General features: G+C 50.5%; 1 protein-coding gene across 1 annotated transcript in view; it reads right to left on the bottom strand.

Moving 5' to 3' along the window:
• ST6GALNAC5 (ST6 N-acetylgalactosaminide alpha-2,6-sialyltransferase 5) overlaps positions 1-24,641 on the bottom strand; it is a 171,585-nt gene that overhangs the window by 16,041 nt on the left and 130,903 nt on the right. Inside the window, exons 3-4 of the mRNA XM_025417947.3 lie at positions 11,400-11,809; positions 5,119-5,226 (exon numbers count right to left, since the gene is read on the bottom strand). Coding sequence (XP_025273732.2) covers positions 5,119-5,226; positions 11,400-11,809 — 518 coding nt within the window. The remainder of the gene's footprint in view (positions 1-5,118; positions 5,227-11,399; positions 11,810-24,641) is intronic.

A 24,641-nucleotide genomic window follows, 5' to 3' on the forward strand; every position in this document is an offset into this window, starting at 1 on the left:
TAGTATCGCATTATAAGACCCGTAAAATAAAAGAAGGATCCATGAGTCCATGATGATTTCAATAAATAATTGAATCTGGAAATAAGTGAGGAAGGAGAAAGAGCATTTCCTGGCAGAAGAAGAGTTCAACCCGGAGAGAAGGGGGGAACAGAGAAATCGCCACCAGAACAGCCCCGTGGTTGTCCGGGCAAGGGGCGCCGACGGATGGAACCCTAGTGGGGGGAGGACGCCGAAGGGAAACAGGGTATTGGCACGAAGGGTCTCCCCGAGACCTTTATTAATGACAAAGGGAAAAGGAAAACCCTGGAGGCTCAGCAGTGGAGCATCTGCCTTCAGCCCAGGGCGTGACCCTGGAGCCCCGGGATCGAGTCCCGCGTCGGGCTCCCGGCCTGGAGCCTGCTTCTCCCTCTGCCTGTGTGTGTCTCTCTCTCTGTGTCATGAATAAATAAATAAAATCTTAAAAAAAAAAAAAAAAAAAAAAAGCAACCAAAGGGAAAAGTAATACCTTCACGGTGGATAGCACTTGGCTGGCGATCAAGGTCACCACCGCGGGTGACAAGACGATCGCTGGCAGGTGCCTCCTGCCGCGGGGTCTGGGGGTGCTGGGGGTGCGGGGGGGGGAGTCTCTGTGAGGATGGAGGGGAGGCCCTGTGAGGAGGGAGGAGGCGGTGAAGGCAGACGGGGAGGCCAGGTCCCGGAGGCCCGTGTGCCTCGGGAGCCGGCGTGACCTCGGGAGCAGGGGAGGGAGGCCAGGGTGGGGCCGCGGCCGGGAGGTTAGGGCAGCACCGGCGAGGAAGGACTGTGCCCTGGGGCCGTCGTGCCTCCCGAGGCGCCCATGTGCACGATCGGGCCACCCGAAGTCTTCTGGCCCAAGGGGGACCCCCGGAAGTCACCCGGGCCCCGTGGGACAGGTCCAGGGGAGCTGGATGGAAGACGGGAGCTCGAGGCTTGTGGGGCGCCCGATCCACCCGTGTCTTGGGAACCGGTCACTCATGATGGCCTGGCTGTACCACGGTCCCCTCCTCGGGCCCCTCTGGGTCTGTCTGTGCCTTGGTTTCCCCAGCAATCAGAGGCAATGATTAGACGCTCCCGGAACGCGTGTGCCAGTCGGGTGTAGACGGGGAGGCGGCAGGACTGGGTGTAGACGGGGAGGCGGCAGGACTGTAGCTCAGGCCAGAGGAGGTCGGAGGTCTTGCGAGGCCGAGGGTAAAGCAGAGAAGCGGGGGGCTCTGGATGGAGCGGGGACGGGGGGCCCAACAGTCTTTTGACTGAATTGCGTCCAGGTGACCCTCAGGAGACCGAAGCCAGAGGCCCTCTGTCGCCTCCCACCATGTCCTCCGCACCCAACACGACTCGGTGGGGCGAAGGACGTCTCTGTGGTTACTTCGGCAAATAACCCCTTTTGAGGATACTCGTTGTGTCCTACGGTCTGAAAAAGTTAATTGACCAAAAATGAGCATTTGGCTCTTCCTTGCTTGCTGATCTGGCCCCAGGAGCCTAACTCTTCAGTCCAGGGAGCAACTGGGCAGCGTAAGGAAGCAGCGGGAGGGGCAGGTGCACCTGAGCTGGGGGCCCGCGAAGCCCACCCCCAGGGGGGCAGGGAAGCGGCGTCCAGTTGGTAGAGGAGGCCTTCGGCCGCGTCCTTCCCTTTCTGGCAGCCGGGCTCTCCTCACCACCTGGGCACCATCTGTAGAGCTCGCGGGACACCCCCTTAAAACGTGCTACCAGGTACCCTCACTCGCAGGTTAGCGAGTCCCGACACCCGGTGCACTCACGCACGCGGGTATACCCGGGGGGGGGGGGGGGCAAGGCTTCCTCGCCTAGTGCCTTGCGTGTCACGTAGACTCAGGCTCAGCACTGCTGTCTCCACCACCTACAGACACGGAAGCCGAAGCTTCGGAGAGAGTAAGGAGCCTGCCCCGATCGCTAAGGTCAATACGGTCAAAGAACCTTCTCCAAGTCACGCAGTTTCTAGAAGCAGAGATGGCTATTTTCTCACCCACGTGAACACCCCTCTCCAGAGCGCTAAGGACGGAGTAGGGGACAGGGCCTTCGTTCACGTGGGATTTAGGGAGCCCCCGCTACGGGCCGGGATGGTCCACGTCTGTGGTCCTGCGGGCCAGGGCTCCCGTCGGGAGCCGCACACACACACCCCTGCCCCTGGAGAGTCTACACTCGCAGGTTCCACCAGCTTGAGCTTTGTCACCTCACAGAACCTTCCCTACGGATTTTGGGGCCCTTGGTGGTATCTCACCCTCACGACCCACCAACCCTGCTTGGCCCGCGTAGTTCTCCACTTCTTTCCAAGTAAAAACGAAAGAGGGGAATGGGTGGACGAGCAGCAGGACCGAGAAGTCGCTTTGTCATCCTCGGGTGCTAGGTACTGTCCGCAAGAGTCATGCGACCCCAAGGGGCTGCGCTGTGCCCATCACAGTTTCGGGTGGATCGAGCTTACTCTGAGTTTCTGGGAGGCAAGAGCTGTGCCCTATTCTTTGAACCACCCCTCGGCCCCCCAAGTTCTTGGTACCTTTTGGGGCAACTCTCAGAGTACGGAGGAAAACTGATAATTATTATTATTTTTTTATTTTATTTATTTTATTTTATTTTATTTATTTATTTTATTTTATTTATTTTATTTTATTTATTTATTTTATTTTATTTATTTATTTATTTTATTTTATTTATTTTATTTTATTTTATTTATTTTATTTATTTTATTTATTTATTTTATTTATTTTATTTTATTTTATTTTATTTTATTTTATTTTATTTATTTAGATAATTATTTTATACCTTACAACACGATGTGATGTATGAGTCACAGTCCTCCCGCTAAGAGCCCTCCCTGAGCGCCGCCCGTGTGCTGGGCGCGGTGTCGGACACTGTCCATCCCTGATCTCGGCCCTATCCCCGTGACCCGCTCGCTCTTATCACCGTCTTCTTAGTCCCATCCTGCAGATGAGGGAAGCGAGGCTCAAGGTGACCCGGTTTCTCCCCGGGGCGGGGGGGCAACTAATGGGGAAGGTTAAAGGAACTGGGGGGTCAGGTTGTGCCGCTCCTGGTTCTCCCCCCTCTGCCTCCCTCAACAGGAGTTGGGACCGACCAGGACGCGCTCTCTCCGCGGCTCTGACGGGACGCAGTGTGCAGGGAGCCCCTGGGGAGGTCTTGGGGAAAGCTCCCGGGGGAGCGGCCACGGAGCCTTTGGGACGGTGGCTGGGGAGCAGCGTCTCGACTCCCTTGCTGGCGCCGTCATGATGAACTAACTCAGAGTAAGAGAAGTGACAGGTTAACTTGCCTTTCATTTGTTTTCCGTAATAAATGGAATATTTCCTTGAACACTCGGAGCCATTAACATTTCAATGCATTCATGCTCTTTCTCTCTGGCGTCCTAATGGCAATATTACATAATTACACCTGCCATGGGGCTATCAACGCCGCCGCTGTCTGCGTGGCCACGAGCGCCGCTCCCGCCCTCGTCAGCCTGGTGGGTGGAGGAGGCAGTTGGCTTCAATTTTTCTTTTTTTCTACGCTCTCCTACCTTCTTTTTGCACGTGGATTGCTCAATAGGGAAACAAGGCCAGTGAGTGAGTGGTGAGGGACTGGGTGGTATCCCACCCCCCTAAGTCCTAGAGCTCGTGACCCACCAACCCCGCTTGGCCCGCGTATTCTCCACTTCTTTCCAAGTAAGAGCAAAAGGGGGGAATGGGTGGACGAGCAGCAGGACCGAGAAGTCGCTTTGTCATCCTCGGGTGCTAGGTACCGTCCACAAGTCACGCGACCCCAAGGGGCTGCGCCGCGTCCATCACAGTTTCGGGTGGATCTGCAGCCACGGGAGCCAACCGTTGTGGCGTCCGAGGCGCTGTTCCAAGCGCTTACGTGTATTAGCTCCTTTGACCACCTACGACCCCGGGGGCTGAGTCCTACTGGCATCATCACGTCCACTTCTGACGAGGAGGAGCCTGAGCCCCAGGGACACTGCACAACTCGCTCGAGGGTCACACTCAGGAGGCAGCCGGGTGCAGCGCTGACCCTGGGCCGTCCAACTCCACGACGCACAGCCCTCCGCACTGCATCACGTCGCTCCCGGGGACGAGTGGGCCCAGGCAGCTAGCCGAGGACGCTCCTGCCCAACCGGACCCTCGCCTAGAAACTGGTGCGGCTGCTGTGTTGGGCCCTTGGGTGAAGGGGAGCGCGGGAAGAGCGGCGCAGGGTAACAGCATGACCCAGTCCCCTCGTCCTGGCATCCAACCTCCAAATTGCCGACTTCGGTAAAGGTCCACGTGGCCTTCAAGAGCTGTTAGGTTTCGAACACACGAAGGTCTAAGCACGCATGGATTTTAACGAGCAAGTTTAATGCCCTCACCCTCGCTGTTGCCGTTTGAAGGTCAGGACCGAGGCCTTGTGCGGGTCATCAGGCGTTCCTGAAAAGCAGGACACTTTCTGAAGTGTCTTTTTTGCTGGCATCGCTGCTTTACGTCACAGGTGGATTTTCAATCAGGCTTCCACAAATGAGGCCCTGAGTATTTCTCAGTGCGTGTGTTAGCACACACCAAACCCCGGCCGGGCACACGCCACGAGGGGACGTAAGGCAGCAGCAGAGATGTGCGTATGCTCCCTCGGAAGTGGTACATCAAAATAATTATGCCGGTGCTTTTGGCCTTAGAAGCCCAAACCGGAGCTACTGATGTGGGGAGGAAAAGAGGCTCAGAGCAATATTTTAACTGAGAAAACAGGCCTTACCGTCAAAGAAATTGCCCTCTTTAATTCATTAAAAATTACCACATCCCTTTCAAAGGAGGATAAAACTAATATTCCTTAATGCTTGCTCATCATTAATATTATGCCAATTATTGCATTACATTTGGGTGATAAATATTCAGAGGATAAATGAAGCCCACAAGATGGATTAATTCTCCAGCAGTACAAACAAAAACTTTCAATATTTTATATCACATAATTAAATGCTGTTTGTTGTTTCTAGAACCAGAACTTGGGACGTGTTAATTAATTGCTTCAAGAAGACAGTTAGACATGTCTCAGGGTTGATATTTGGAATCAGATATTTATAAACCCCGCACAAGCCCTGCTGACGAATTACACTTGCAGGATAAATCCTACCTGCAGAAGTCGGGGGGCACCATGCCATAAACATTGATCCTGTCACACAGCTCCAGTGCAATTGTCATGGTGAACCAGCCAGTGCTGAGCCAAGTGTTAGAGATCTTCCTGGAAGGAACAACAAGTCCGCAAGCTGGTAAAGTGATCATTACAACCATTATCGTCTTAAATCCTTTGGGGAGCGAGGCTGGCGTTTGACACACACCTCCTGTGTCTATCCAGCTGGCAAGTAGCTGGAACTTTACCAGGTAGGAGTCTCTTACCAACAGCCTCCTATTCCATGGTACGGTGACAAATGATATTCCGGTTCTATCACGGTGGATTCTGACACGAAAGGATGCTCAACGACTTCCACATCATCAAAGATGATGACCGGCGTGTCAGGATTTAAGTGCATGTGCCCGCAGCCCAATTTCTTGTAAGATGACAATCCCCATGTGTCAACTCTTTCTTTATTAACTAGAATACTCGACTCATTGGAAATAGTCCTTGTTCCCCAGGCAGGCTACAGAGGGAAGAGCTTATTAAATATGTAAAAACACACACATGTGTCTGTCTGTTGATTGATATCTACTGATCGATCAAACAATCTTAGGATAAAAGCTTGCCTTCAATGAGACTCATTAACACGGACACCCTGATTTTTTTTTTTTTCCGGACAACCTGATTCCTGATTGAACGTCTTTCCGTAGGAAGCGTACATTCATTTGGGGAGGGGCAGGTTACCAGAGGAAAAAGAGCACAGCGATGGCGTGTGCTTAACTGAGAATTTGCTTTACTTTACCTCGGAATATCCGGAGCCCTCGAAAAGTTCTTTTCATTAGAAGACCAAATTGACCAAGTTTAAGGAATGAACCTGTGTGTTCCTAAATTCATTCATTTGCCCACTCAAACACCTGTCCTCCGCTCCAGCCCGTGCCAGGCCTAAGGATGACTGTACGGTCTGATTTGACCCTCTGAGGATAACTCGGTCTACCATGCTTTGCTGCTGTGGATATTAATTTCAATTCTTCGGGGGCTGCCGCTTTTGCTTTTTTTCCCCCAGTGCTTATGGCATGCCTCATTAGCCAGTTTCAAACACCTTATCCCCAAGGTCAGACTGTCTGACTTTGCCCGGCCACAGCACCATATGTGACGTGCATAACAGAGGTGCTGAGGAGCTTGCCCAGTTGCACTGTGCAGCGCCCCACTTTGAGGGGGAAGACTTTTTGTTAATCAGTTTGCATGATTTCCAAATCACACATGGACCAAAAAAACCCCACAAGAACCCAAAAAACCCAGAGAGGCATATTAAAGAGTCCTTTGTCTTGTCAAGTATCTGACACGAATGGGTGATAGAGTTACTCCTGGGTTCATGGCCTCCCCTCTGTTGTTGTTGAGCCATGTTGTTACTCATTTCAGCTTTCCATTCCATGGTACCCCACCTCATATGAACCCAGGAAGGGGATTTTAAAAGCTTCTAAAGATGGAAGTAGCATGAGTTTGTGTGTTGGCTGTTCCATCACTGGCCAGCAGCATGACCCGTGAGGCAGGTTATTGCTAATCTCTGAGCCCAGATTTCCCTGGCCTGGGGAGCTCTACTTCCCGGGCTACTCGGAGGACTAAATGGGAGAACCCTATAAGAAGTATCTAGCATGGTGTGTTGATACACCGACACCCCTTCCTCCTCTCTCGGTTGCCAGATTGGAGAAAATGAAGCAAATAATTCAGCCATTACTTTCAGTGTGGGATTTTTTTTTTTTCTTTTTTTTTTTTTAGCATCCAATACTCTGTTATTAGCTCTGGTGTAGGATCCATCCTCAATCATCAGGGCAGTACGTATGAACTTCTGGAGCCTCTAGCCTAGATAGCTATTAGCAACCCTCTTCTTCCTCACTAGGGCTGAGTATTCATAAGAACCCTGGGACTTGGGGCGCCTGGGTGGCTCAGTCAGTTGAGCATCCGACTGTTGATTTTGGCTCAGGTCATGATCTCAGGGTCGTGAGATGGAACCCTGTGATGTGCTCTGTGCTGGCCATGGAGCCTGCTTGGGATGATTCTCTCTCTTTCTTCCTCCTTGCCCCTCTCACTCTCTATAAAAATAAAAAAAGGGGGAAAAAAGGACTCTGGGCCTGAAGGAGGGGGCGCAGAGCAGAGCTAGCTGGAAGAAAAAGAGGAAGGAGAAGGGGAGAAAGTCTCTTGCCTCAAGTTAGATTCTTCACCTGTGTGGCTGTGACAGTGCAACGGCCAGTTGTTCCAGACTCACACTGGGTCGGCGAATAACTGGGAGCTCCTGAGGCCCAGGAAGAGGCTACGTCCCTATGCTTTTAGAGTTGTCGGAAGCCTCAAGAGGGCTCTCCCTGTGGTAGAAACTCCCCGTTCCTTTGGCTTTCTTTTGTGGGATACGGTAAGGTAAGATCGTTAAGGCACAGCCAGAGATACAGAAAAAAGGTTTCAAGGGTAAAATGGGGGAGGATACAAAGTGAAGGACGAAAGAAACTCAAGTGAAGAGTTCTTTAAAGTGCCACTTACAATTCCCCAGACTTCTTAAATAATAGCCTGTTGGGATCACGTGCTATCGAAATGCAACCGCTTTGTGCTGTCTTTCTAAAAAGATTTGAACTCTTTTTCCAACAAAGGAATATCTACTGTTTTTACACTTAATCAGCTATAATGAAGGAATATGAAGAGCTGTCATGTGCTTATTAGGGAAAATTATCAGATATTCTTTTATATGATGAAGTAACACACTGAGCTGATAATTCTATAGTGCACACTAAATTACAATTAAAGGCCTTTCTGCTCCACCAGAATCTCATTTATAATCTCTATGGAAATATTCTTCCTGCAGTTATTTCATTTATGCTTCCTTTATCTAATTACTATAATATTGGTTCTGAATCATATTTTCCTAATATACCCTTATTCAATTATAAAGTTATTTTCAAGTACAGTTACTTTCTAATATCAAAGAATACCACTTGGCCATCTTCTGTCATTTGTCATGCTTCTTAATTGCAGATTTTTCCTGAGCCATTTTCCCCTCTCCACTTTTAACGGTGAAACTTCTATAAATCAAAATCTATTGAATTATCCTGGGCTTTCTTTTTTTTTTTTTTCCCAAAATAATAGCCCGAAATGAATGTCCTGATAATGAGATGTACAAAATTAGACCTTCCACATTTTGTGTACCTGTAATACATCTTCCTGTTTGACTGGGTTTCAAGAAAAGCAGAGAGAGAAGAAATACTCTTAGACCCCCAAATGTTTTGTGTTTTAATTTTCAGAAACATGTTTGTCCTGAAGGGCTATTTCTCACTTGGTTCTTTTAGCTTGGAGCAGCCAGGTTAAGAATGTGGACACATGAGAATATTGAGTCAGTACAACATTAGCGTCTTTAAGGCAGTCTCCTGAAGGGAAGAGGCATAAAGACTCCAGAAGTTTGGCACCCTGCAAATCCAGACGTGTGATCCCCCTGAAGAGGGAATGTATGGATCCTAGTAGATGGGTGTATGCCCGTGAGAGGCCCAGCAGCCAATCCACAAAGACAGACTCACTGAACAAAGTTTTCAGTGGTCAGAATTTAATAAGCTTAGTCAATGGGGTATGTCTCCACGTGAGTGTGTTTCCTACAGATCTAAGTGACCACAGGGTAGAATGATGGTCTGCAAGTTATCAACTTAAAAAAATCCCTTAAGAAGATCCAGAGCAATGTGTAGTTATCTTAAATAGCTTAGACTGCAGCAGTGTTTCAGGAATTCTTAAATTTAGCAAACAACCATTAAGCTGAAAAGAGGGAAAGTGTTTTCTATTGAAGAGTGTTGCTACTTATTTCACATTTTCCAACCAGCAAAAATGAAACTGTAAATAACTCCTCTCATTCTTCTTCCCTTATAAAATGCTCTGCTGGTTAAATAACTCATTCAAGTGAGTGACAGTCTCTCTTATTTGCGGTTTTTAAAGGGCAATAAGTAACTGGATTTCATAATGACCAGGATCCCCTGTGTGATCTACTGGCGAGGCTAACCATGGAGTCCCCTGGGCCTCTAGGGAAGGAGGTCACAGGGTCAGCAGCCAGCCCTCCCCACTCTTCTGTCCACCAGATGCCATGCTTACCCTTGCCTAGATCTGCTCTCAAATGGTCACAAGGCTTCCAGGATTCAAAAAGAAAGGTCTTCCACACAAAGAAGTTGGGGTGAAGGTTTGGTCCTCCTCTAAGACCCTGTTCACTGACAAGGAGCTGCCCAACCTAGCCTATCCATAGATTCAGTACTTCATGATCTTCATTTCGTTTATCATGTGCCTTTAGTTTTAAGAAATCAACTCAGCAACAGTTTTTGTAAGGGAAGGGGGTAAATTACATCACTGAATGTATATTAACTATAAAATTACATAGTTTAGGATGAAGAACACAAATTTAATCATCAGACCAGTCCTATGAGCCTCGTTGGTCATTATGCCCTTTTCACATGTCAGGTCCCTGCAAGGTTGGATAACTGGTCCAAGGCCACACAACTAGTGAAGGATAGAGTCAGAATTCCAGCCTTGGGCTGTGTATTTGGACTACACTGCACTACCCCTTGGGATACCTAGCTGTTCTTTCTTTTTCACCTAGATCGGGCCAGCTCATGTCCCTTCATCTTGGCCTCGTCAAGGGCCCTTCCTTGCAGCCCTCCCAGCTGTAGCCACACAAGATTTTTCTCCAACCCCCTCCATGTTCTCTCACCTCAAGCCCTTGTGCCCATAAGGAGGCTTCTCTCCCCTTCCAGCTCCTTGTTTACCTGGATAAATACTTATTGGTCCTGGTCTCAGCCTAACTACATCCTTTTGAGAAAGCCCTTTCCTCATGCCCCCATCTCCTAGACCAGTGCTTTTCAAAATATTTTGATACATAATGAGAAATACATTTTACCTCATGATTGAGCATATGTGTGTGTGTGTGTGTGTGTGTGTGTATGTGTGCATGTATGGTCTTCATTTCACTTTATTTTTTAAGGTGTGTAATTCAGGGGCACCTGGCTAGCTAAGTTGGGAGAGCGTGACACTCTTGATCTGGAGGTAGTAAGTTCGAGCCCCACGTGGGGCGTAGAGATTACTTAAATAAATAGAGCTTAAAAAAATAAATAGGAGTACCTGGGTGGCTCAGTCGGTTGAGCGACCAACTCTTGGTTTCAGCTCAAGTCATGATCTCATGGGCCTGAGGATGAACCCCTGTGTCGGGCTCCACACTCAGCGAGGAGTCTCCTTGAGATTCTCTCCCTTTCCCTCCTCCCTGTCCCTCCCCTGGTCATGCACACATGTGCTCTTTCTCGCTCTCAAATAAAGAATGAATGAATGAATGAATGAATAAATAAATAAATAAATAAATAAATAAATAAATGAAAGAAAATCTTTAAAAAAATTAAAGTGTGTAATTCAGTGTCTGTATATTCACAGGGTTGTGCAATCATCACTACTACCTAATTCCAGAACATCTTCTTATTTCCCAAAACCCCTAGATGTGTATCTTTATAGGTGCAAACAGTTACTTCATTTAACAATGGTTTGCCCTACTTATTATGGGTGATGAACGCTGATATTGTCTGTTCTATTCCATTCCATTTCATCCCATTCTATTCCACTACGGGAAAAAAAAAAATCTTACAGTGATTCATTACATTGGTGTCATGTGCCATTACCGCGCTATGCCTGATAGTTGGGAAAACAGCCCTAGACTACGGCGGATCCCTCTGTTCTACATGTCACGGCACCATTTCCTTTCCCTTGCATGACCTTTAGCACGTGGGCCACTACCTGGTGACTGCCCACCTGGTAGCACTTTATATCTCAGGAAGGCAGAGCCTACATCTGTCTTGTTTTCGACTATATCCCCAGTGCCTGGTCCAGTGGAAGGGTAGCTACTCAGTAAACATCAGTGCACTGGAGAGATGGTTGCTTCGAAAGGGAAAAATAAATCCGTCCCCTCCTTTTGGTTCGTGTTCACACAGTACAAGGAAGTGCAATAAAGCGATTATCTTGCACTTACTACCAGGGGAAGCCAGCAGCTGTGTAGCCTGCTCCTCCAAAATAGGGACTTGGCCTTGAATGATCCAGACAGTGTCTCAGTGCTCCATTCATGTCGTCTTATAAATTGAGCAGCCGGGTGGCCGGGACCCTCCAGATGAGCTCTATCAGTGGCCCGAGCAGGGGGGCCCAACAGAAAGCCCCAGCAAAAGCTTTGCCTGCAGGGAACCGGCCAGCAGCGCTGGGTCCTCGCCCTCCCCAGGGGCCCTACAACCCCCTCCCTCCGCCCGGCCCTTTACCTGTCTTTTCCCGTCTCCTGCTTGAAGAGCTCGTCGAAGTGCAGCATCTTGTGGCGCGTGGTCATAAAGGCCTTCAGCCGGGGCAGCACCTGGCTCAGGAGCTGCAGGTTGTTGTAGACCTGGCCCTTGCCGTCGCGCCGCATGTAGCTGCTGGGGCCCCAGAAGATGAACACGGTGCCCTGGCTCACATTGAGCAGGTCGTGGCGGTTGCGGAGGATCCTCTGGATGCTGGAATGCGCGATGACCCGCAGGCTGGTGCGGTTGCCCACGTCGCGCCCGTAGCCACGGGTCGGGGCGTCATTCATGCGGATGACGCACTCGGTCTGGTCTATCTGGGGGCCTTGCCGGCTGCGCAGCAGGTGCCCCGAGCTGGTCACCAGGGCACAGTCCCTGCAGTGCATTTTCAGGGGCTAGAAGACAGAGGGAGAAGGACACCGTCAGCAGACCGCCCTCGCTTGGCACCAATTCTCTCCCAAACTGGGGACAAGGAGCACATAACAAGAGGGACAGAGGGCTTGTGTTGACCTGTCAAACACTGGGCTCTGGGCTTTACTGATATCGAGAAACCAAATCCCCACGTCAACCCGCAAGCTTGCTGTCACCGCCAATCTACAGGTGGGAGTTCTCAGGCCTGCAGATGCGGAGAAATCGGCCCAAGGACGCAGAGCCAGCAAGTAATGAAGTCAGGCTCCAAACCCAGGTCTTTCTGAATCCAAAGTGACTCCACATGAAGTAAAGCCTGTGCGACAATTCGCTGTGACACTAGCTTGGAAGCTCTTAACTCACCGTATTGAAAGTTAAGCGAGTATCAATATTCTCGGATGCTGTACAAATATGTTTATCCTAAATAAACATCGTCTAAGAATCACACGGGGAAAGACATGCAAATCGTAATCCCTCGGATGCTGTAATTTTGAAATGACAACTAGGAGAGTTGCTCCCATTCTAAGAGGAAAATGGGGGGAGCCTGACTTGGTCCATCTTCAAAAATAATGTGTAAAAAAAAAAAAAAAAAAAAAGGCAAGCCTCAAGCTCAGAGCTGCAGACTCCAGCCAGCAAACGCAGGCCCCGTGGAAGCCCTGGCCGGGTGGGGCCCACCGGGGACAGCCACGGTGACAGTGCGCATCTCGGCACCTTGAACCGATGCTTTGCTTTCTGAATGTTCCCACAAATTAAACATTCCCAGTCCATGTTGAGCGAGAAAGATCTCCGAGTTGCTGTTTGAAGATGGTGTAATTAGGGCCTGAGGCCAACGCCGGCAAGTGCACAAGAAAATGACGATCAAGAATGGTCTGAAATGGGCTGAAGGAAAGTTGCACGGGAGGTCTGCCCCGAGCCCCTGCCCTTCCTCCCTGTCCCCTGGCTGCCTGGGGTGGTGTCAGGAGCTAGAGCCAGTTTCGTGCTTCTAGTTACTCTGAGCTTCCTGAGCCAGAGCTCTGCCCCCGGAACCAGACCAGGGCACCTGGGGACAGCCACCTCCCCCACTGCACAGTGGCCGAGGGCACCGGCTCTGGGGCCGACAGGACAGGTCCAGCCTTGCCTCCGCTCCCTGCTAGCTGTGGGGCTTCGGCAAGCCACTGCCCCGCTCGAACCCCAGGTTTCTCATCTCCAGATGAGGAGAGTCAATGCCCCGTCCGACCTTGGTAGGGTTAAAATACAGTCGTAGACCGGGCCATTTGAAATTGCCAATATTTGACCTGCAAAACCAGCAATCGAGGGGCCTTGAGCCCAGTCCTCGCCATAGGAGCCGCACGGTGGTCATTCGGGAATGACGACTGGGGTCACCTGTCGGGGCGAAGTGGTTGCAGGCCCTCACGACGTCAGGACGCAGTACTTCGGGTTGATCGTTGACATATAAGCTTACGAAATGGGGATTCAATCATTGCAAATTCTCATCATTCACGTGACCCCCAGTTGCTCTTAGGTGACAGGCTCTATGATGGGCAGCAAGATGGCCAATGGGATGAAAACACGGAGCCCTTCCCAGGTTACGCTCTAGCGAGGGACGGTGGCTCAGTAAGGACGTGCAGTAGAGTGCGACAGGACGGGGAGGGGGACCGCGTGGAAGTGTTAGTAAGGGGGCTGTTAAGAGGGGCCAGTTTTGGTGATGAGAAGCCTCCAGGCGCTGTTCCTGAGCTTTTTGTACAATTGCATTAAATCTTCAAAGAACCCTGTAAGGACGATACTACGCTATCATGCCGATTTTTCTAATGAGGATATTGAGGGATAGAAGAGCAGGGAACTTGCTCAAGGCCCTACAGTTAGGAAGTGGTAGAGCTGGAATCCAAGCCCTGGAAATCAGACCGCAGGGCCCATGGGATTAACCCTCATGGAACCACATTCGAATAAACAGAACAAGTGCCATGAGTTGGCGTCTTAACTCATGGCCTTCTTCCTTTCCTCTCTCAACCCTGCTCAGTGATGCTATTAAAGATTCTATTTATTTATTCATGACAGACACACACAGAGAGGCACAGGCACAGGCAGAGGGAGAAGCAGGCTCCATGCAGGGAGCCCTACGTGGGACTCGATCCCGGATCTCCAGGATCACATCATGGGCCGAAGGCAGATGCTCAACCGCTGAGCCACCCGGGCATCCCGAGTGACGCTATTTCTTAACCAGTGCTGTTGCTGTTGCTTTTAGGGCATTGAGCTGACTGGATGCAGTGAAGTGACAAAAGTCTTGTTTTTTTTTTTTTAATAAATTTATTTTTTATTGGTGTTCAAGTCTTGTATCCATATCTCCATTCCTTTGGAGCCCTGTTGACAACAGACCCATCCATCTGGAGCCTTCAGTTAACAAGAGTAAAACGCGCTCAAGACCAAAGCTTCCTTTTGAGGAATAGCCCCGTGACAGATGTGTAGGAAGTGGCCACTAGTCCCCTCGGGAACTGCTGGAACCTGGACTGGAAGTCTTTCTGAATCCCCTGAATGAACTGCTGGGGGTGGGGGTGGGCCATTTCATGGGTCCGAAGGATGGAGCAAATCCTTAATTTTCCTTTTTTCGTATTTTTACCTGCACATCCCACACAGAAAGGATGAAGAGGGAAAATGAAACAAATCTGTTCAACCACGGGGTTCCCCTCATGTCTCAGGCACTGAACGTGCTGATGGAGATGTCCTTCCTCGCAAGGGCGCACACAAGCCACGGTGACGGTGCCCCCAGAGAAGCAATCCCAGGACCGTGGAGTAAGTGCTATGACACAATTAGGCAGGGGACGGGTGCGGGTCATGGGAGCAAAGGTGAGGGGACAGGGGAGCCCGTCTGGAGGGGCCAGAGAGACGGGAGGACAGCCCGGAAGGTTCGGTGTGGCGCGAGGGAAACCAACAGGTGAGATAACCTTAACAGAAAAGGAGGCAGTGGCCGATGGGGTCACGAGGCACGAGAGGACAAGCGAAACCAGACTTGGAAAGCGTTCCCTGGATTCGGTGGCGATGGCCACAGTCCCCTCGGCTGGACCCGAGAGGCGGAGCCTGGGCCCGGCCTGCGCCAGGACGCAGAGGCGGGAGCTGGGCTGCCAAGGCCCAGGGAGGGCTGAGGGCAGAGCAATGGGTGGCGGGGCTGGCCCGGCCTCTCAGGGTCCTTAGGGGTCACCTGGGTATCGCAGGGAACGTCCCGCCTCCTGGGCAACCTCTACTCGTGGGGAAGCCCAGGAGCAAAGTCCTGCAAGACAGACGGGAGTGTCTGCAAATAGCACGTTACTCCGTGAGGGAGTCAGGAGACCCGGGGTGTGACCTTTGTAAGTCAGGCCCAGACAGCAAAGAGGAGATCAACCGGATCCCGGTGGCCCCGTGACATTCAAAGACACTCCCTGAGCCCTCAACACACGCGGGAGGAACCGTGTGACTCAGTACCCTGGTTTCATAATGTCACGTCGTAGGATCTCATTCCGCTGGACCCTAAGGCCGTTGGAATCTGCTTTTTCTCATCAGACTCACCTAGAACGATCCTCTTGAATTCTTCCAGCGTGACTGATCATTGCAAGACTCTGTGCTGACCTTGACTGGGGCGAGCCCTCGGAAGAAGAGTCCCCGCATCTCCCTCCCCATAAGTAACGGTTCCGCGGCGATTCTCAGAGCACAGGCTGGTGGACAGGTGAGCCCTGTGTCCCCCGTGGAAATCCCAGTGCCTCGCGTCTCTCTCCTCGGCGCCACAAGGTCAGCGAAAGACCCTTCCAGGGAAGGCCAAGGCCGAGGCCAAGGCCCGCGCTGCGCCACTCCGAGCTGTGACTGCCGGGCCCCCCCCAGTCCGCGGCCGCCCCGTCCAGGAGGCCCTCCCTCAGGATCCCTGCCCTCTGCCTCGGCCACACCGCCCCGCCCTCCCCGAGTTGTGCAGATGCACCCAACAGCGCGACAAAGGCTTCAAGTCTGAATTAGGCCTCGCGTGTCTGGGGAAGTGGTGCCGGGGAACCCACAAGAGCTGCTCTAAACAGACTGTCGCACTTCCCGCAGCGGCGGAGCGTGCCCAGGGCTGAACCGCTTCCAAGGGAGGAAGCCACGTCTGTTTCTCTGCGTTGGCAAGGGCTGACGATGTCTTGGGAGGCAGGACTGGAAATCACGCAAACCCCGTGACCCTGTTTCTCAGGATGCGTGGCGGCCCTTGGAGACAGCCACGCTCCTCCGCACCTCGGGCCTGCAGTCCTCAGGGTCGTAATGACATGGGGGGAAAGGGGCACCCCTCGGTGGGTTAGGACTCCTGAGGCAGCCTTCCCACGTTCCCCGGAGCACTCGGATGCTGGGTTGATGAACCACCGCACCGAGCTGAGACTGAGACGGGAAGGGAACTCATGGCCCTGCTAGGGGCCCAGGGGAGGGGGGGGTCAAACTCCATGGAGGGCCTAAGAGCGGAGGCGACCCCCAGGGAACTCACTGGCTAGCAAGGCCTTCTCTCTGCCTTCCTCCTCACAGGGCTCAGTCTCCCTGATTCTGGGGGGACCTTTTCCTCAAAGCCCCATTTGGCGAGGTGGTCCATCCTTTTGGCACCCACATTAGGTGACTCCAATCTTGGTAACCTCTCTTGCTTCCTGGCCCGTAAGAGGCACTCAGTCAACACTGCATGGATGGATGCATGGATGGACACATGGATGGATGGATGGAGGGATGGATGGGCAACGGAGTGCATGACACCCAACCACCTGCCTTGTCTGTTCCTGAGCAGGCCGGCCTCCCGGCGCATGCAGAGAAGACATCACGTGGTGCCCTCACCAATCACCTGCCCGAAGGCCTCAGCCCTCTGCACCGATGGCACCGAGAGACAAAGGGGGGGTGTAATGTGGAAGCCTCTGTCTGCTGAGAAGCAGGCTGCGGCCCTTTGCCTCCGGACAGCCTCTCCGTCCAGGGAGCCATCGCGGCCAGAGCCCAGGACGCCACTTGGAATGAATGGCTCGCTAGGAAAATGGCCCAGGACACAGTGAGGGCCATTAAGCCCAGCCAGTTATTAATCCCCAGTAAGAGCTTGAAGCCAAGGTCATTAGAGCTGCTGTGAAGTAAAAACATGCCCAGGAAAACCTCCAGTGCACGAGGCCCCCGTGCTCAGAGCTGCAGCCTCCTGAGGCCCCGGCCGCGTGGCGTCCAGGAGCTGGGGGGCGGGGGGGGGGGCGGCTGGCCCTCCCCAGGGTGCACCCAGCACCGGCCGCTCTATTTTTGCCATCACTTCTGTTCTTTGCTCACGTATGAGCGTCCGTCATCATCCCAGTACCTAGGGCGGTGTCTGCACCTTCGTAGGGGCTCGGGGACGTTTTATAATAATTCAGGTGTGAATGCGTCTCCCCTTTCCCCCTCCCCTCCCCAGAGCAGAGAGCAGGGGAGCATGACGACTTGCACCCCAACCTACTCCTCTGGGCTCAGGCGACAGGAGCAGCCCTTGCTTGAGAAGGCCCGCTCGGGGAATCGAGGTCGGATTCCTGCCACAGCCCGGAGAGCAAGAGCAGAAGGAGTTGTCCCCGTGACCCCGCGGATGCCTCCAGAGCCTTTCTTAAGAGAATAGACCAGGCCAAGTCAAATTAAACCTGACACCGAAAACGCTCAGTGATGTCCTTGCAAACATTTGCAGCATGGCAATCTCGGGCTTCACTTTTTAAAATTCTGATTTATTTGGCAGAGGGAAAGGTACCTCAGAGCATAATGTCCATTAGCTCGGTAATGAGACCAGTCTTGCTCTGGGAGCTGCTTGTTGGTCTGGAGCAAACAGAAGATATATTAAATGGCTTCAGGTGGTTCAAGAATCTCTGCACCTTTCAATCTGATGTTTTCCTGTAATTACTGGGCTTTTATTAGCTGTCAATCTCAGTTCAGCCTGACATGGGTATAAGCCACTCTGATTATTTAATGTGATTCCCTAGAAAAATGTTACTCTTTCAAGCTGCTCCTGTCTCTCGGTGACAAGCCCACCCACCAGCCTTCCCTGTGGAGAAGTCCTCTATTCTCCCCCAACGCCAATTCTCAGGATTTCCATCTCCCGGCTGCCTTAGGATGAGGGCTCGGCGGGCAGGGGCGGTACTGAGCGGAGTCACATGAAGGCCTTTGGAGTCACCAGCTGGAACCTGCTTCTTCCTCTCCTTAGGTGGATGATTTGGGGCAAAATGGCTTAGTTTTTCCAAGTCTCTGGAGTGTTATTACAGCAACGCCAATCTCAGAGGGAAGGCTTGCCATCCCAGTTAAAGGCGTACCTTCCATCCGGTTTCCCAAGACAAAATCCAAAGCTCACGCTCGATACCTTTCTCCCCACCTATTATGACTCTTGTTGCCCTACTGGGTCTAGCCTCGTCCACATATCCCAAACCCACCACTTACTTCTCCCTGCATAGTCGCAGAAACCTCAGAGAGAGCTCAGGCTAACACTTTTCAAGGTGTGGTTCCCAGACTGGCAGTGGACCACAGAGGCTCGGAACTTTCTAGAAATGCAAATTCTCAGACCCCATCCTAGACCTACTGAATCAGATGCTCCGAGGTGGGCCCCAACAATCTGTGTTTTAACACGCCCTCCAGGTGACTTCTGATGCATCCTTGAGGTTGAGAACCCCCAGACCAAGCCAGGATCCTCATTTTACAGGGGAAGAAACTGAAAGACAGGAGGTTCTGTGATTTGCTCAAGGTCACGCCCTAAAAGAAGCCCCTGGGACGAACCCCAGGTCTCTTCACTCCTAAAAAAAAATCTAAGAAAAATCTACCTGTATCTGTAGACTGTTCGAAGACACTGGGGACTCACTGGAAAGGAATCATGAGTTAGCAGTGCCCTAAAGACGGAACCTACAAATGGAAGTGGTTTTGTGGAGACAGAGGAGTAAGAATGATCATTCTTTATGTGACAGGCTGCCCTCAGCAGGGCTCCCTGCCTCTGCACCACCTGCCTGCTCCTTTGGAGTAAGCAACCAGGAATAGCTTCCTAGCATGCAAACCAGGGAAAATGCATGTGCAAGGCTGGAGGCTGCCCCTGCCCCGGAAGGCGGGCCACGGCGGTTCTCTCCAGCCAGCGCAGAGCCTCAGAGGGGTGGCCAGACTCAGAGATCTGTTGTGGGTGGTGCTGTGCTCATTAAACAGCCCCGCTCCACGCACACGCAAAGCTCTGCTGAAGGCCCACCTGTGGGCCTGACCTTACTTGGACAAAGCATTTCTGCCAACATGATTAAGATGTAAGTCAAGAGCAAGTCACGCCAGCTGAGGGCAGTCCTGGCGTCCTCGTAAGAAGAAACTCAGAGCCGCAGGGACACACAGGAGAACACCCTGTGGTGAAGGAGGCAGAGGCGGTGAGGCGCGCACCGGCCGGTGGACACTGAGGAGGCCGGAAGGTGCAAGGTGGGATCCTGCCTCGGAGCTTGCAGGAAGAGCCTGGCTCTGCCAAGACCTTGGTCTCACGACTTCCAGCTGCAGGAACCGTGGAAGGATAAATCTCAGTTGTTTCAGGACAGCCAGGTCATGGTCATTGGTCCTGGCAGCTCTGGAAATAAATACGCTGCTCCCTATGCGGGCTTCACCCGTCCCACCGGCACCCCCACCCCCTGGTGCTGCTTCTGGGTCTGGAACTTCTCACCCTCACAGTTCACGCCTCACACAGCGGCAAGGCTGTGAATTTTAATGCACAGAGCACGCCACTCCCCTGCCCCGCTTGAAGAGTAAATTCCAGATTCTTTCCCTGGTCAGAGCCGTGCCCACTTTGTGGCCCTCAGCTCCATTCCCTGGCCATTCTCAGCCCCATAGGTGGCCGGCCTCCATTCTGCTGCTGGGGCAGAGATCAGGTGTTCCTTCTCTGTCTCTGGTCCTTGTGTCCCCAGTTCTTCACATGCCCCGCTCCTTCTCATCTCTCACGGCTCAGCTCGAAAGCCGTCTCCTCCAGGAAGCCCTCCCTGACCGCCTTCACTGGAAGGGGCCTCCCCCACTTACCACAGAACAAAGATATTAGCCACTAATAACATGGACCAAACATTGGGCTGATGTGCCAGGCACGGTCCTAAACACGACACATACATCATCTCACTTACCTCCGAGAGCAGCCTTGAAAGGCAGGCTCCACCATGGTCCTCATTTTTATCAGAGGAGGAAGTAGAGCTACAAGTTCGTCACGATCCTCTTATGCACGATCCTGTGTGGCACTTACCACGGTCTCTAATGAGTCACATTTTTAATTTTTCTATTGTCTGTCCCTGCCACTAAAACACGAGATCGGGACGTGTGCATGGCCCACCGCAGCCACTCAAGACATGGTTAAGGACATACCTGACCGCCTTACTCTCTCGGCACGCGGTGGATGATTTTTCCCTGTCCAAAAAAAGGTGTGGAGGAGCTTTGTCAGAAACACAAACCGGGTTCTAGAGCCTGAGTCGGACAAGGGTTGACTGTTATAGGATGGCTCACCTCACAGCCTTTCAAATAAGCCCCTGCTGTGCCTACCCTTGAAGGGCACTCAGAGGCAATTCCTTCCTCTAGGAGGAGAGTGGCTATAAAGACCCCCTGGGCTCATTAAAACCAACAAAAAGCTCCATTTTTATTAGGGTCGGGTGATCTTTAAGGCTTCCCGACAATCCAGATTCCACAAAACCAGCTTCTTGGGGCCCTGCTGCATTGGAAAGGGCCTTCGGGTAAGCACAGCACGGTCCAAATCCCATAACTGACCATGGATGGTTAAAAACAAAGGGATTCTAAGAATTTGGGAGTTCCACGTAGAGCTGAATTAAATGGAGGGAGAAAAAAAGCTATGGCTTCAGTTGACCAAATGAGAAAAAAACAAAAAAAAAAATCTAACCATACAGAACATGAAATCTGTAGAGGTGGACCAGAAAGAGCACACCAGCGCGGGAATCAGACCTGGGTTCAAATCTCAGTTCAGTCATTTACTGGTAGGTAACGTCCCTACTCTGAGCCTCAACTTCCTTATCTGTAAAATGGCACAGGAGACACCGGGTGAGGTGTAACGAGTACGACGATCACGGCAAAATTGTTACAGACACAAAAAGGGCCGACCGGAGGAACCTGCTACCTGCCTCCCCTTATGTGCAGTCACTCACGGAACGTGCAAACTCAATCTGGAGTATCTCTGTGCACTCTGATCTCACCGAGCCACCTGTACTTTGCTTCCCACCGCCTTCACTGGATTGCCGCCAGGCCCCCCCCCCACGCTTCCAGCATCCACATATGCCAGGGTGGCCTTTCTAAAATGCGTATCTAATTAGGACCTGCTTGTGCCTAGCATCCCTCAATCCTAAAATCCCCGACTAGCCTCCTGTTGCTTTGAGGATGAGGTCCGTCCAGTGGCCTATGAGGCCCTCATCCCTCACCCAGCCCTTCTGTAACCCCCATTGTCTCGTGGCTCTCCACATCCAGGTGTGCTGACTTTGACTTTGGAGCTCCAAGACGCACTACTCATTAGGCTTTGCTTTAGGGCCTGTGCACATGCTGTCTCTGGAGGTCGAGCTGGCTCCGTTATGAGGCGGAACAATAATACCTACGTCGCAGTGTGGTTTTGTGGCTGAACTGAGATAATCGGAACATTCAAAGTCTCCCTCCCCTGCCTCCTCTCTCCTGACTTTTGTAACTTCTTCATCAGTCGTTCAAAGCCTCACATCCTCAGAGAACCTTCCCTAGACTCTAAGACTAGACTTCCCTGGACTCCAAGACTAGCCTAGCACTGTTTCTCCCTTTCTAATTCTCACCACGTCTGGAATCTTCAAGTCAGTGCCGCTTTTGCCCACAGAATGGCAAGGTTCTTAACAACTGGGTTCACGTCGGTGTTGGGTTTAGGTCACCATAACATCCCCGGGACCTAATACATAGTGGCTGCTCACTAAATATTTGCTGTACAAGTAGCTAAGTTAGTTCATGCAGGTGAGAAGAGCCTTCTAGAACCACGGCCTCACCCAGGCCCTCTCTTTGGTTTTCATTTCCATTTGGTATACTAAGTGTAGACCAAGAGACAAAAATCAACCAAAACTGAATATTTAATTTGGTGCAAATACTTAATCTTCTCCTAGAAGACTGAGTAGTACAAAGTAAGCTGATTACACTATAACCTTACTTCTATCCACTTTATTACCTAAGCATAAGGGAGTTTTCGAAACGAGTCATTATTGGGGCTTTGGACACTGACTATTGCCAAGTAGCAAATAACCAGATTGTGTCAGTGTTGACACTTTGGTTCTCGAGCTGATGGTTTGTTTATTGAACTGCCTACTTTAGGGGCTCTGAGAGTGGAAGAATGGTCATCAGCAGCCTGAATAACAACTCAGCACCCCAGCTGGAAACACATGAGTAAACAAAATCATAATTTTTAACTTTGCCAAGCTCAGTAAACACCATCATGATGCGCTACCAGTAAGGCAGCCATTAGTTAAATAAATAAAGCACGAGGCTAAGAACAGGATTATTGATGTTGGCACAGTATACTCATTTGCTGACCACTGATGGACATCAGCTGTGATGTACACACTAGGGAGGTACTTTGCCACCTGCTTTAATTTGCTAAACATCGAGCATCCTCTGGGCCACAGAATTACTTACTTTGTATTAGTGAAAAATCACCTTTTCTTCTTTTCCCTTTTCATTGGCTCAATACATAGTTATTAAGTAGCTACTCTCTGTGTAATGGAACCTCTTGGGCATGCTGCCCGGTACACGACTGCCTTTGCTCCCTGGCTGGACCTCCACTTGGAGGGGCTGTAAACTACAGGGATGCTGTTCCTGGCAAGAGAGACAAAGGCATCCCAGCTTTTTCAAGAAATCTGGGAGTGGATGAAGGCAGATCCGATTGATAGCTTAAGAGACTTGCAGCTCTATTTTTTGAGAGAGGTGGCTTTTTGGTCAAAACAAAGCGAAACCAAACAAAACCAGGGAAGATGTTTACCCAGTCTCCTTTTCTTGATGCTCCTCTTTCGGCTTCATCCATATATGTTAGATCTCTTTTCAGATTACACACCAGAATATTAGCACATCCGTAACTCCTTGGAGACGTTCAGGACCCTGACTGATTGCTTCAGTATGAGACGTCATACTCGGTGGAGTATGTTCAGGGGAGACGTCTCCGATATTCCAGTTCTTGGAGTCCAAATCCTTGGAGTCCGGTGGACTGTTTTTACTTCTATTGATATGACAGTGCCACTAAAAACCAGGTCCCATAAATGCTAGAATAACAACAATAATGGCTACCAATTGTTACAAGGAAATAATAATAATAATAATATAATAATAATAATAATATATTAATCTCAGTTAATTCTAATGTAAACCAGCAAGATATGTATTACCATCGTGGTCTATATTTGAGGGAATAGAGGTTTGAGGTTAAATCACTCAAGGTCATAGCGTTTCTAAGGCACAGGCTGTATTGGCACCTGGGTCAATCCCACTGCCAAGTGTGTGCATGCTCTGTCCACCGTAACAGGCTAAATAGAGTCAAGTGGAAGGTTTGCCAAGAAAAGAAGATTGAAGAGTCTCAAGAGAAGGAAAAAGAAAATCTACAGAGGGGGCGAACTAGTAGATAACAAGAATGGCAGGAGACTGTAGAAAGCATTGGAAAACAGACATTAGAGGCACTTGGATGACACAGTGACTGTAAAACTTCTTAAGGGGACAGAAAGATTAAAGAGAACATTTAGCAGAATGGCCTAGAATTCTGGAAGCATTCGGTGCAGGAACAAATATTTCCACCATTCAAAAGCCATCTGTATACAACACAGTCCATTATAATAAGTGACATTCATAACGGGGACCCTAAGTCATCAAGAAAAGCTTAAATTAAGTTAAGCTCTGTTCACTTAAGTAGGAAAGTATAAAATCAATTTGGAACCTTCAAGAATAATTTAGACAAATATGATTTGGTGCTAAAAGGGACTATGCTTATGTTATTTTATTTTAAGCCTCATTTGTTCTTAAGACTCATTCCTCAACCATGCTTCAAAATGGGGGGCTAGACTGCTCAGAAAAGTTATTGCTGACGGGGAAATCAACTTTTCTTTCTCCATTCAAGGGTGATAGATTTTCCAACAGAAGTCATGCTTCCTTCCCCTAGGGCAGTCTTAGATGGAAGTGGCTGCTCCGTCAGGGACCACGGTCCTCGTGCCCACGCCTCTGGTGGTGGTTGGGGGACACAGGACGTGCCTCCCAGTGAAATCAGAGGAGAGGTCACTGGAGAACTTGAGAAGCAGGTGCCTTCCCCACGGTCTCACTCTTTCTCATGTCCTGATATACTTGGAACCTATAAGCCACCTGTCAAAAATGGCAAGGCCAAAGACTAAAAGGAGACCAAGCTCTTGCATCATTGTCTAAATCAGAACTATCAGAAACTCTCACTTTTTTTGACTATATGAGCAGGAATGAAGAAACTATACATTTTATAAAGCAGGCAGCATCACTAGGATTGTTCTATCAGACAGCCAGGGATTATTTTATTTTATTTTATTTTATTTTATTTTATTTTATTTTGGTTTACTTATTTTACGAAGTGGCTAGAGTACAGGAACCACATTTTCTTTTTTAAAGTACGGCTCTGATCATATCACTCCAGCTCAAAGACCTTCCATAACCCCCTATCACCTGTAGAGGGAAGTCTGCATTCCTAAAAGTGACCCTTCATATCTCATTTTTTACTGATCCATCTCGAGAACTCTAAACCCCCCCAAATGGGACCACCATTCATTTATCCAAACATGCCATGCCTTTGTCTTTGCCCACAGAGTAGCTTCCTTCTGGAATGACCCTAGTCACTGAAAGCTAACCCACCACTCCTAGTCCTACGTCAAGGCCATGTGACCCACA

This window comes from Canis lupus, chromosome 6, assembly GCF_003254725.2.
Source record: "Canis lupus dingo isolate Sandy chromosome 6, ASM325472v2, whole genome shotgun sequence".
Lineage (NCBI taxonomy): Eukaryota > Metazoa > Chordata > Mammalia > Carnivora > Canidae > Canis > Canis lupus.